The sequence below is a fragment of the Hemitrygon akajei genome, chromosome 4 (assembly GCF_048418815.1).
Source record: "Hemitrygon akajei chromosome 4, sHemAka1.3, whole genome shotgun sequence".
NCBI classification, from domain to species: Eukaryota; Metazoa; Chordata; class Chondrichthyes; order Myliobatiformes; family Dasyatidae; genus Hemitrygon; species Hemitrygon akajei.
The window spans coordinates 65,825,275-65,839,262 of NC_133127.1; the positions used below are offsets into that span (position 1 = coordinate 65,825,275).

General features: G+C 39.9%; 1 protein-coding gene across 4 annotated transcripts in view; it reads right to left on the reverse strand.

The window, feature by feature from the left end:
- Positions 1-13,988, reverse strand: part of LOC140726403 (alpha-1,3-mannosyl-glycoprotein 4-beta-N-acetylglucosaminyltransferase B-like) — a 203,860-nt gene that overhangs the window by 53,517 nt on the left and 136,355 nt on the right. For all 4 annotated transcript variants that reach the window (XM_073042738.1, XM_073042737.1, XM_073042739.1 and 1 more), the window contains exon 8: positions 2,167-2,281. In XM_073042738.1, the coding sequence (XP_072898839.1) occupies positions 2,167-2,281 (115 nt within the window). The remainder of the gene's footprint in view (positions 1-2,166; positions 2,282-13,988) is intronic.

Below are 13,988 nucleotides of genomic sequence, written 5' to 3' on the forward strand. Positions count from 1 at the left end.
AAAAGGGAAAAAAAGAACCCCATCTAACTGAGAAAAAAAACCCCATTAACTACAAAAAAAACCCATTAGGAATCTACCCCTGGAAGCAATACGTTTAACCATCATCTAGATATATAGGGAAAAAAATCATCAACCGCCAGTTCACATTTTTTTAAAAAAAGATAATAAAATTGGAAGGAAACCGTATAGAATAATTCAAATTAAATGGTAATATTTGGCAAAAGAACCCCATCTTCTCTCAAAATCAAATCGAGGTTCAAAAGTTCTACTAATTTTTTCCAAGCTGAGACACAACATTACTTGAGAAAACCATTCAATTAACGTAGGGGAAGAGATATCTTTCCATTTTAATAAAATAGCCCTTCTTGCCAACAATGTAACAAATGCAATTACATGTTGATCTGAAGATGAAATACCCTGAATATGCTGCAGAACTATTCCAAATAGAACAGTTAATCTATTAGGTTGTAAATTAATTTTCAAAGCTTTAGAGATTGTAGAAAATAAAGATTTCCAAAACAGTTTTAATGAAGAACATGACCAGAACATATGTGACAAAGTAGCTACTTCAGTTTTACATGTATTACAATAATTATCTACACTAGGAAATATTTTAGATAGTCTCTCCTTTGTTCTTTTTCTTTCTTCACAGATGCTGCCTGACTTGCTGTGAATTTCCAGCAAGTCATCAAGTCAAGTCTACTGTAACTATGTATATGTATACAGTTAAAGGAGATGTTTCTCTGAACTAGGGCGTACACATAACACATATATAACATACAGTAATTTAGGAAAGTAAGGATAAAATCTACAGGTGGATTACACATAAATTAACCAAGTGCATACATTAAATATTGTCAGGTTCAGAATAGATTACCCAGAGATACTTTGAATGCAATGTGACAGGGAGTTCTGAAGCCCAACCTGAGGGAAGTAACAGTTTCCCATCCTGATCGTTTTTGTTTTTATGAATTCTCCTGCCTGATGGTAGAAAGCCAAAGAGGATGCTGGATGGATGGGTGGGATCCTTAATAATACAGTGCTCCTGATAAATGTCCTTGATGGATGGTAGGGAGACCCCTATGATCCTCTCCGCCAGTCTCAGTCTTTGTACTGGCTTCATTAGCCCCAATGTTGGAGGCAGCCAAAGAGTTACAAATGACCTTAGTAACAGGCATAAGATTATTAACATGATTACATAACATTAATTGTTTCAAGTCAATAACCTTCCATCACATCTTTTATAGGGAAAAAATTAAAGTAAAATATTTTTGAAGATGACAAGGAAGATATAAGTGAGAAAAGAATAAAGGGAAATGATAAAAAAAAGGTGTAATTTAATGGCAAAATAGTGCAAGACAAAAAGTTGGGAAGGCTGGATCATGCAGGAATATTTACATAGTATCAGGATTAATATCTTAAACTCCAAGTTCAAATAGTTCCTTAACCAAAAGGCGTGCTTCTGTTGTTTTGAAGAAAGACAGAACATGCTGAAAAATTAAAGGTTCTCAGTCAAATGCTGAAATGCTCATTGTAAGGCTTCTCAGTAGTACTGAATTTCAAAAGTTGTGTCTGATACTCTGCTGTTCCTGTAACAATGCATCCAGACCATTCTCAACTCCAGTTAAGCGCCTCAGCTTTCCACTTAACGGAGTAACATTATGTTACAGTAAGTGACTGCCCATATTTCCCTGTAAATGATGTGATCAGTTTTACTCTATGGGAGGGTATCTAACAGGCTTTTAGAACAGGATAGATAAAGGCTGAATGAGAGGGGAAAAGTATTCCTTACTGCAATTAGTAAGGGCTGCCACGAGAATTTCCCAAAATGTTCCCAACTTTGCACGAACCACTTGTCAGTTTTTGCCAGTATTGCTTTTAACCCCTATTGTAGGGGAATCTATAAGGAGGCCGTGAGTCATGAGTCTTTGGAACTCTATTCCGCAAAGGGAGGAGAATGCAATTCATCAATCTTTTTAAGGCAGCAGTATAATGTTAGTAGCTAAGCAGGGGGAGGGCTGTAGGTTGCCACAGACTGGAAATCAGAATTGATGTTACAGTCAGCTCTTTAGTATACAGTTATTTGGGGCCAAGTGCATCTTGTCAATTTATCCTTACTGAAAACTTATTCTGCAAAATAAAAGAGTTAATTATAAACATGCTTACCAATAAATCCAAGCTGGGAAAACTCCAAGATCATCCATTCATCAGAAGGCTGATGATGAGCAAAATTCAGAATTGTTTGAAAATAGTTGGGTGTTGCTACGATATCGTCCTCTAACTGTCACAAAGACAAAACATTATTACACTGTGTCTTTAATATACTGCCAGTAAATATATAGGTGCTTACTTTTTTGGATAGGCGCTTATGTACTAAGAGAATAAACATTGAAATATATAATACAATAGCTTGTAAAGTTACACAGAATTGTATGGAATCTAACCAGAGTATCAAATCAAATCAAGTTTAATTATCAGTGACACTGTGTATTAGATACACATTAAACTGCATCTGCCATACATTTCCCCACTCACCCAACCTGTCCAAGTCACCCTGCATTCTCATAACATCCTCCTGACATTTCACACTGCCACCCAGCTTTGTGTCATCGGCAAATTTGCTAATGTTACTTTTAATCTCTTCATCTAAATCATTAATGTATATTGAAAACAGCTGCAGTCCCAGCACCAAACCTTGCGGTACCCCATTGGTCACAGCCTGCCATTCCGAAAGGGGCCCGTTAATCGCTACTCTTTGTTTCCTGTCAGCCAGCCAATTTTCAATCCATGTCAGTACTCTGCCCCCAAAACCATGTGCCCTAATTTTGCCCACTAATCTCCTATGTGGGACTTTATCAAAAGCTTTCTGGAAGTCCAGGTACACTACATCCACTGGCTCTCCCTTGTCCATTTTCATAGTTACATCCTCATAAAACTCCAGAAGATTAGTCAAGCATGATTTTCCCTTCATAAATCCATGCTGACTCGGACTGATCCTTCTACTGCTATCCAAATGTGTCGTAATTTCCTCTTTTATAATTGACTCCAGCATCTTTCCCACCACTGACGTCAGGCTAACTGGTCTATAATTCCCTGTTTTCTCTCTCCCTCCTTTCTTGAAAAGTGGGACAACATTAGCCAGCCTCCAATCAATGCTGAATCTATAGAACATTGGAAAATGATTACCAATGCGTCCACGATTTCTAGAGCCACCTCTTTAAGTACCCTGGGATGCAGACCATCAGGTCACGGGGACTTATCAACAGTCTATCCAACACCGTTTCTTGCCTAATATGAATTTCCTTCAGTTCATCCTTTACCCTAGTTCCTTTGGCCACTATTACATCTGGGAGATTGTTTGTGTCTTCCCTAGTGAAGACAGATCCAAAGTACCTGTTCAACTCATCTGCCATTTCCTTGTTCCCCATAATAAATTCACCCGTTTCTGTCCTCAATGGCCCAATTTTGGTCTTAACTATTTTTTTTGCTATTCACATACCTAAAGAAGCTTTTACTATCCTCTTTTATATTCTTGGCTAGTTTATCTTCGTACCTCATTTTTTCTTGGCGTATTGCCTTTTTTGTTATCTTCTGTTGCTCTTTAAAAGCTTCCCAATCCTCCGGTTTCCCGCTCATCTTTGCTATGTTATACTTCTTCTCTTTTATTTTTATACTGCTCTTTACTTCCCTCGTCAGCCATGGCCGCCCCTTACTCCCCTTAAGATCTTTCTTCCTCTTTGGAATGAACCGATCCTGCACCTTCTGCATTATTCCCAGAAATACCTGCCATTGTTGTTCCACTGTCTTCCCTGCTAGGGTATTGTTCCATTGAACTTTGGCCAGCTCCTCCCTCATAGCTCCATAGTTCCCTTTGTTCAACTGTAATACTGACACATCCGATTTTCCCTTCTCCTTCTCAAATTGTAGGTTAAAACATATCATATTATGGTCACTACCTCCTAATGGCTCCTTTACCTCGAGGTCCCTGATCAAATCCGGTTCATTGCACAACACTAAATCTAGAATTGCCTTCTCCCTGGTAGGCTCCAGTGCAAGCTGTTCTAAGAATCCATCTCGGAGGCACTCCACAAACTCCCTTTCTTGGGGTCCAGTACCATTCTGATTCTCCCAGTCTACCTGCATGTTGAAATCCCCCATGACAACTGTATCATTACGTTTGTGACATGCCAATTTTAACTCTTCATTCAACTTACACCCTACATCCAGACTGCTGTTTGGGGGCCTGTAGATAACTCCCATTAGGGTCTTTCTACCCTTAGAATTTCTCAGTTCTATCCATACTGATTCTACATCCCCTGTTTCTATGTCCCCCCCTTGCAAGGGACTGAATATCATTCCTCACCAACAGAGCCACCCCACCCCCTCTGCCAGTCAGTCTATCCTTTCGATAAGATGTATATCCTTGAATATTCATTTCCCAGGCCCTGTCCACTTGAAGCCATGTCTCTGTTATTCCCACAACATCGTACTTGCCAATTTCCAACTGAGCCTCAAGCTCATCTACTTTATTCCTTATACTTCATGCATTCATATATAATACTTTTAATTTGCTACTCCCCTCTCCTTTCATATCAATTCCTATTTCACTTGGCCGTACTGTATGATCTCTTCTTGAGCTTTCTACTCCATTGATTCTGTTGTCCTTTTTAACTTTTCTTATTTTCACTCTCCCTTTAACTCCATCCTTATATTTCCAGTTCATCCCCTCCCCCCCCCCCCCCCCACTACTTAGTTTAAACACATCCATGTTGCAGTGGCAAACCTGTCTGCCAGAATGCTGGTCCCCCACCTATTAAGGTGCAACCCGTCCCTTTTGTACAATTCATCCCTACCACAAAACAGATCCCAGTGGTCCAAGAATGTAAATCCTTGCTTCCTGCACCAGTTCCTCAGATCCATTATCTCCCTGTTCCTGCCTTCTCCAGCACGAGGAACTGGAAGCAAACCAGAGATAACCACCCTGGAAGTCCTGCTTTTCAGCCTTCTTCCGAGTTCTCTGAAGTCCCGCTGCAGAATGTCCTTCCTCTTCTTCCCGATGTTATTTGTGCCGACATGCACTACCACTTCCGGCTGTTCACCTTCACCCTTGAGGATTCCCTGCAATCGGTCCGTGATGTCCTGGATCTTAGCACCAGGGAGGCAACACACCATCCTTAAATCTCGCCTGTTGCCGCAGAAACCCCTTTCCGTACCTCTTACTATGGAGTCCCCTACTACCACGGCTCTTCCTGATGTCTGACTCCTCGGCTCTGCTTCTGCACCAATTTTCAGCTCGCAGACCTGTCCGCCTCTCAGACTGGCTGTGTCTTCTGTCCTGATAGCTTCCAAGAGGGTGAACCTGTTTACGAGAGGTACATCCCCTGGAGTCTCCTGTACTTCAAGCATCCTTTCCTTCCTCATCGTCGCCCCCTTTCTCTCTTCCGGTATCCTCGGTGTAATGACCTCACTGTAGGTCCTGTCCAGAAAACCCTCATTTTCGCAGATAAACCTGAGGTCATCCAGTTCTTTCTTCAGTGCTGCAACATGCTCCTTCAGAAGCTGAATCTGGACACACTTTCCACAGCTGTAGCAGCCGGGGGCACCGTCAGTGTCCCTGACCTCCCACATCATGCATGTAGCACACTGAATCAGCTTAGCGGTCATGTCTTCACCCTCTCCAATTGTGCCTGGCGTGGTCTCCTCCCTCAGCCTCCTCGCCGAAGACTCTCGAGCCAAAGACTAGCACTTTTCACACCAGGCACTTCCCTCGACCAGAGGGACTCAAACTCTCTCGTCCCAGAAACAGCTTGTACTTTGGGTACTTTCTGCACTCTGATAATATTTCTGATTTCTAGTATCTAATATTTTATATTTTATGGAAGAGAACAGCCATTATTATTTTAGAATTCAGATCAATGATCAGATATCACTGGAGTTTCTCAAGATACGGGGGAGCAAGCACACGTACAACATCCACACAATTCTCATTCAAATGTTGAGAAGTAAGTGAAATATACCAGTTAAGTCAAAGATATGAGGACCTCCTGTAAAGCACAGAGGTGACAAAAGTAGCTTCACCATCTCTGGACGAGATCTCTGGTGGGAAGGAGAAATGTTTGTTTTGTTGCTTGTTGTAAGAATCAGAATCAGGTTTACTATCACCGGCATGTGTTGTGAAATTTGTTAACTTAGCAGCAGCAGTTCAATGCAATACATGATAATATAGAAAAAAATAAACAGGTAAAGCAATTACAGTAAATATATATGTATATTGAATAGATTAAAATAGTACAAAAATATAAGTAATATATTTTATAAAAAGTGAGATAGTGTTCATGGGTTCAATGTCTACTTAGCAATTGTATGGCAAAGGGGAAGAAGCTGTTCCTGAATCGTTCAGGCTTCTTTACCCCTCTCTAACAGTAACAATGAGAAGAGGGCATGTCCTGGGTGATGAGGGTCGTTAATAATGAATGTCGCCTTTCTGAGGCACCGCTCCTTGAAAATGTCTTGGGAACTACGGAAGGTAATACCCAAGATGGCAAGATGGAGCTGACTAATTTTACAACTTTTAGTAGCTTCTTTCAGTCTTACGCAGTAGCCCTCCCCCGCCCCCCCACCACCAGACAGTGATGCAGCCTGTCAAATGCTCTCCGCAGTACATTTATAGAAGTTTTCAAGAGTTTTAGTTGACAAACCAAATCTCTTCAGACTCCTAATGAAATATAACCACTCTCTTGTCTTCTTTATAGCTACATTGAAATGCTGGGAGCAGGTTAGATCCTCGGAGATCTGGACACCCAGGAACTTGAAATTGGTCACTCTCTCCACTTCTGATCCCTCTATGAGGACTGGTTCATGTTTCCTTGCCTTACCCTTCCTGAAGTCCACAATCAGCTTTTTCAAATTACTGACACTGACTGCAAGGTTGTTGCTGTGACACCTCTCAACTAGCTAGTATATCTTGTTCCTGTACGCCCTCTTGTCTCCATTTGAGATTCTACCAAACAATGGTTGTATCTGTTGTTCTATCAAGCATTGTGGGCATGCTGTGTTGACGCCAGGACGTGTGGTGACACTGGCGGGCTGTCCTCAGGCATTAGGTGAACAACGCATTCCACTACATGCTTTGATGTACATGTGAATTTTCAATCTCTCACCGACCAGCTGATTTGCAGATCACAATGAATAACTTCTCTGTTACAAGTACCAAATTCCTTATGAGAATTGGTATCGGAAACTGCTGTTGTGTTACAGTTGTGGGATAATGACATCCAAAATCTACAAGAGTAATGAAGCTCTGGGCAATATAATCCCTTCTGACATGTCATCTCTTACCACCTAATTTAAAAGAATGTTGCAAAGATCTGTCACCTATGGCTAACTTTCTTCATATGCCTGCAACAATAAAGTCTGGACTAGAAGAAAAACTTGTCCATCTAGTGGATTTAAGTCTTTTGTACTCTTCTTTATTGTAGTAGGTTCATGAGCTCCACACAGAAATTAAGATTAAATAGCTTGATGAGATTGGAGCAAAGTATTGCCAGTAATATAGTTCTTGAATCTTAAATACAAGAGAGTCTGCAAACATGAGAAAATCTGCAAGATGTAGGAAATCCAACGCAACACACACAAAATGTGGGAAGTATGTTGCTTTGGAAAGCTACCTGGCCTACTGAGTTCCTCCAGCATTTTCTGAGATTCTGCAGATTCTGGAAATCCAGAGCAATGCACAAAATTCTGGAGGAACTCAGCAGGGCAGGCAGTGTCTAAGGTCTCGGCCCAAAATAGTGACTATTTATTCTCCTCCATAGCTGCTGCCTGACGTGCTGAGTTCCTCCAGCAACTGGTGTGCATTGCAATGAAGTCCTTGAATGTGCTATCCTGACTGGGTTCTTGCTGGCTCACTGCCAGGGGGACATCAGATGTACACACTTAGAAGTCATCTGTTGAAGGCTATACTCTATGATCAACACATGAAAGAGGGCAAAGCAGCAATAGATCCTCAAAACCAAAGAATATTTCAAGAAATTCAGCACTCAATGATAACTAGACAACTTTGGTGACAATCACCGTCTGGAGAAACAGGTGCAGTCATCAAGGACAGACAACAGAGATCCAAGGTTGAGGTTTGCATGTGAGTTAGAAAGCAGAGTATATCTTCAACAGGAGAGTGGAGATGTGGCCACAAGGGAGGGTTTGCTGCTCATGCATCAGAGACTCCTCCAGCAATATGACCAAGCATGAATGACTGACTTTCTCCTGTCCTCTGTCTCCTTTAAACCACATCTTCCTCTTTAAGACTGTCTTTCACTGGAGCTATTTTTTCAGAGTCTGGTTGCCAGATGAATTCCAAAGCAGCAAGCCAGCGCAGAAACAAAGCTCAAGATATTTGTTTGTCATCTGTAGACCAGAATTGAATTATTGTCTGCTGTAAACCTCTGCTGCCATGGACACAATCTAATTAACCTTTGTCAGTACTGACTACTCTGATGCAAATCAGAAAAAAATTTGACATGATAAATTACAAAGGATTTGACCATATGTGCTGCTTAGTTTTATTACATATCTGAATAAGCACTAATATATTTTAAAGCAAGTCACACAGTAAAAAATATTATTACATGTATTTGAAAATAGCATTATCTGTTTAATAATAATAATAATAATAATAATAATAATAATAATAAATGCTTTATTGATCCTGAGTGGGATATTCTACCTTAATAAATAAAAATCAGACCTGATATTGGCAATCCAAGCAAGGAGTCAATGTAGATATATGTAGTTCGATTGCAATCATCAGTATGAGACCTGACTAAAATAAGGTGGGTAATAGACTGAATTTTTCAATGACCAAATAATAAAAGCTTTGAATATGTGTCCTTTCTTTGGATGCATCACTTTTTCTGGATTCAAATAAATTAATCATAAATTTAAGGAAGAACAAACAGGATAATTATTCCTTTGCAAATGTGCCGCAAAATAAGTGTAAAGTAATTGAGCTACCTGTTAATTTTTAGATCAGCTTATGCCAGCTTCAGTTATACTGAAGAGCGCGTGAGAGCAAATTGGTGTCTTTGTTCAGTCTGGTGAACTGCAATTGTACGATTGCATTCTGCATCAATTCAAAGATGAAATTATTTTTCATTAGAATAATTTGTACAATATCTGGCTTGTCAGAAACAATGGAGCTTGTGTACAGCTTTGGAAATTAGATGACTATTGGAGTAAATCATTGTTATAACCAACTCCACTGCTGTCTGTGGTTACATGTTAGATTTGTAGTTGTCAACACAACAAAATAGTAACCAATACAAAAAAACACATACAAGAGATGCTATTTGGAATATGCTTTGGAATTTTAATACCAACAGGACTTTGACCAACTATCGAAAAAATTCTTGATTTGAGCTTCTGGTGATAAAACAAATATCAAAACAAAGGTCATTTTGTTCAGTGTCTTAAAACTCATTCTAATATGTTTCCACCTTCATAATATGGGCAGTAATTCGGTGAAACATATCAAACATTATACATCCCACATGAGTTTCTTTCACTTAATTTAGAAATCAGACATGTCACAGAGCAAATAGACAATTTGCTCTACCAGGTTATAATTGTTCAATGAAATCAGGTACCTACCTCATTGTGGGCGCATTGAATTGAATTGACTTTATTTCTTACATCCTTCATATACATGAGGAGTAAAGATTGTTATGTTATATCTCTGTCTAAATGTGCAATGTACAATTTATAGTAATTTATAATAAATAGTATGAACAACAGGACAGTCAATATAACATAGAAATACAGTTGCGTCAGCATGAATTAATCAGTCTGATGGCCTGGTGGAAGAAGCTGTCCCAGAGCCCGCTGGTCCTGGCTTTTATGCTGCGGTACCATTTCCCAGATGATAGCAGCCGGAACAGTTTATGTTTGGGGTGACTCAGGTCCCCAGTGATCCTTCAGGCCCTTTTTACACACCTGTCTTTGTAAATGTCCTGAATAGTGGGAAGTTCACATCTACAGATGGGCTGGGCTGTCCACACCACTCTCTGCAGAGTCCTGTGATTGAGGGAAGTACAGTTCCCATACCAGGCAGTGATGCAGCCAGTTAGGAAGCTCTCAATTGTGCCCCTGTAGAAAGTTCTTAGGATTTGGGGGCCCATACCAAACTTTTTCAGCCATCTGAGGTGAAAGAGGCACTGTTGTGCCTTTTTCACCACACAGCCGGTATGTGCAGACCTACATTCTCACAAACCTCTAAGTGAAGAAGTTTCCCCTCATATTCCCCTAAACTTTCCATCTTTCACCCTTAATTCATGACCTTTAGTTGGAGCCCCACCCAATCTTAATGGAAAAAGCCTGTTTGCATTTACCCTATCTATACCCTTCATAATTTTGCATACCTCCATCAAATCTCCCTTTAATCTTCAATGTTCCAAGGAATGAAGTCCTAACCTATTCAATCTTTTGAGTACTCAGTTCCACCAGTCCCAGCAACATCCTTGTAAAGTTTCCCTGTAATCTCTCAAATTTATTTACATCTTTCCTGTAGGCCTCACTGATGTTTTATATAACTTCAACATAACATCCTATCTCCTGTACTCAATACTTTGAGTTATGAAGGCCAATGTGCTAAAAGCTTTTTAATGACCCTGTTAACCTGTGACACCACTTTCAATGAATTATGGACCTGTATTCCCAGATCCCTTTGTTCTATAGCACTCCTCAGTGCCCTATTGTTAAGATCTAACCTGTTAGGTCCTACTGAAGAGCAGCACCTCGTACTTCTCTGCATCTGCTATTTTTCAGCCCGTTTTGCCAACCAGTCCAGATTTTGCTGCAAGCCATGATAGTCTTCTTCGCTGTCTACTACGTCCCAAATCTTGATGTTATCTGCAAATTTGCTGATCCAGTTAATCACATTATCATCCAAATCAGTGATATAGATGACCAAGAACGATGAGCCTAGGATCGATCCCTGCAGTCACAGGCCCCTAGTCAGAGAGGTAACCATCTACTACCTCTCTCCAACTTCTTCCACAAAGCCAATGTCTAATCCAGTTTATTACCTCATCCAGAATGCCGGACGACTGAACCTTCCTGGCCAATCTCCCATGCAAGACCTTGTCAAATGCAAGGAAATACACAGGGCAGGTCAGGAGTATCGGTGGGAGGAATAATAGAATCAATGTCTCAAGTCGAAGATGCTTCATTAAAACTTTACTCTGTCTTCATCAACGCTCCCTCATGGTCTGTGTGTTTCCAGTCTTTGCCATTCCCTTGGATCCTCACCTCTATGAACGTATTTCCCACCGTTTTAATGCCTGCATTAATCTTTTTGATACATACTTTAATTTTGGTTTGTGTTTTGAGAAATTTACAATAACCTCTGTTAAAAATGCCATTTCTAGCACAATTGAAGTATATTAGTAAAAAAGAAAACCTTTAGTCCAAGCTTCCTAATACCTGAGATTAATTTTAACAGCCCACAGGTTCTCTATTCTAAGCTATGATAAAAAATCTATATTTTCTGGCATTTTTAGGGAACATGTTTATCGTTTAGCTATTATTCTAATTATTCCTTGGCAAGATACCAACTTCTTTCCGATTTGTTCCTATGAAGGAAGCCAGCATGCAAATTGGTGAATGGCAAAAGTAATTACTGGAAAAGTGTACAAATGCCCTTGTCATCCAGGGGCTGTGCAACATGAACAAATAGAAGATATTCACTTCATAACTAAGTCTGTGTTTATTGTATGAATTAAGAATGAGGATGCTAGAAGCAGCTGTCACATTTGTCGCTTAAAGTTTTTTGAATCTCAATCACACCAAAATCCCTGCTGAACAGATTGTAACTGAATCACCTGAAACACTTTTAAGCGTTAGAGTTGCACAATTATCAGAGATACTTCAATGGGCACAAAGAACAATAGCATCTCATTTCTTCACAGAAGGATCGTATGGCCTACTGTTATTATTGTATTATGGCTACAATATTAGTCTCTTGGCAGACTGCTGTGAGACTCTTGTGGCAATCTCAATAGACTATGAAAGGATGTGTAAATCTGCAGCATTTGGATCAGAGTTACACAGATATTAATTGCCTTAGGCTGCTTTTGGTTTTTATTGATAGACAAAGACATTACAGAATGGGATGAAAGGACAAAGGATTCGGGCATGTGCACGCTCAAATGCAACAGACAGACCACATGAAAAGAGAGTGAAGATTTTCTGACTGCATATATCAAATTCATGTACTATTTAAGTGTTTTTAATTTTTAATTTGTCAAATTGCCTTATTAACTGTTACCAGTGGAACCGGCACTCATAAAAGTATCGGATCACTAAGTAATACAAAATTGTTACATTTATGGCTTTATTATTCTGATTGTAATTGCATTGTGTAGCTCTGGTGGAAGTGCAATCGTTCAGCCTATTCTAGCTGGAAAGCAGGTCATCCCACCCCATCATTCACACAGCCATGACAAGCGCCAAGACCACAAACAAATGGGAAGGATTCAACACAGATCTGGTAGGTTATGGCACCCCAATTATATTAAGGTCAGCCAATGTGGCTTTAGGAAACTTCATTCACCTCACTTCAAAAGAAAAGCCTTCAAGCTTTTCTTCAGCCTCTAAGTCACAAAGTGGGTTACTGCTATTTCCATTCACAAATTAGTTCTCAGTTATGTTCTTTTTCTATGAAGTCAGCGAAATCATGAATTGAGCCTACTAGATAATTAGATATTCTCTATTCAGTGAAATCTAATGCCATCGGTAACAGTCATTAACGTTCTCTGCTAGAATGGGAAAGTGCTCATTAACCTGTATAGTCCTAACACAGGCTCTTTTGCCTAGCAGGTTGCTTTCAACAGTTTGTATTTGCATATGACTGAGAAGTAATTGTAATGCAAAATGACACAACCCCTCCTAAAATTATTTTAAATCTAAATACCATGTAGCTCAAAATAGATGCCATGCAAGCATAGAATGTATATTTACTCTCGAAACACAATCATTGATGGAACAAACTGCTCGAGCAACTCAGCAGGTGGAACAACAACTGTGGGGGGAGAGGAGTTTTAAGCGATTCTGTGTAATGTCTGCGAGTCCCCTGAAGGGCCAGAGACAGCCTGTCCGAGCCTTGTTGTGCTGTTGTGGTCGCTTGTGTGTTCTGTGAACGTGGTGGGGATGCTATGTTGATGGGCGAATGTTTAGCTACACCTGCGGGCTTCCTGCAGCATATCCCTGGGCTGGGTTGGTTCTTACCGCAAACAACACATTTCACTGTATGTTCCAATGGACATATGACATCTTAATTAATCTGAATCAATGTTTATTCAGTATAAAAGAGAATTTTTAAATGCCATTGTTTGAATTGGCAAAGGAAATCAAGGAGTAAAAAATGGGAAAGGAAGTGCTGTTTACTTTCTTCCTTGTTTCTATTCTATCCTGATATCTGGAGGACAGTACACTCTCTTGGACTGCTGATTGTACAGATTAACCACAGTTAAATTCACCAAAGAATATCTGAGAAAGGAGATTTTGTTAAATCATCCCTTTCATGTCAGACTTCTATATAGTTATAGAGATTTAAAGCATGGAAAGAGGCCGTTCGGCCCACTCTGTCCATGTGACCAATAATCACCCTTTATTATAATAATGCATTTTTAAAATTTGCCCTATCAGCTCATCTCAGATTCTAACACTCATACTCATACCAGGAGAAACTTGCAGTGGTCAGTCACCATACACCACACAGTGCAGATTAACACACAATGCCTTTGGGATGTGTCAACTCAAAGGACACTTCAATTAAGAAGATAGCAACACTGCAGAAAGACCAATTACCCTTTCAGGATTTTTCACAGATTTGATGTAAGGAAAATGTGAAGTATTCACCAAGGATGAGATCATGCTTTTACCACTGCCAAAGCTGTTTGTAGACTACAGTTCAGCATTCAGTACCATAATTCCCT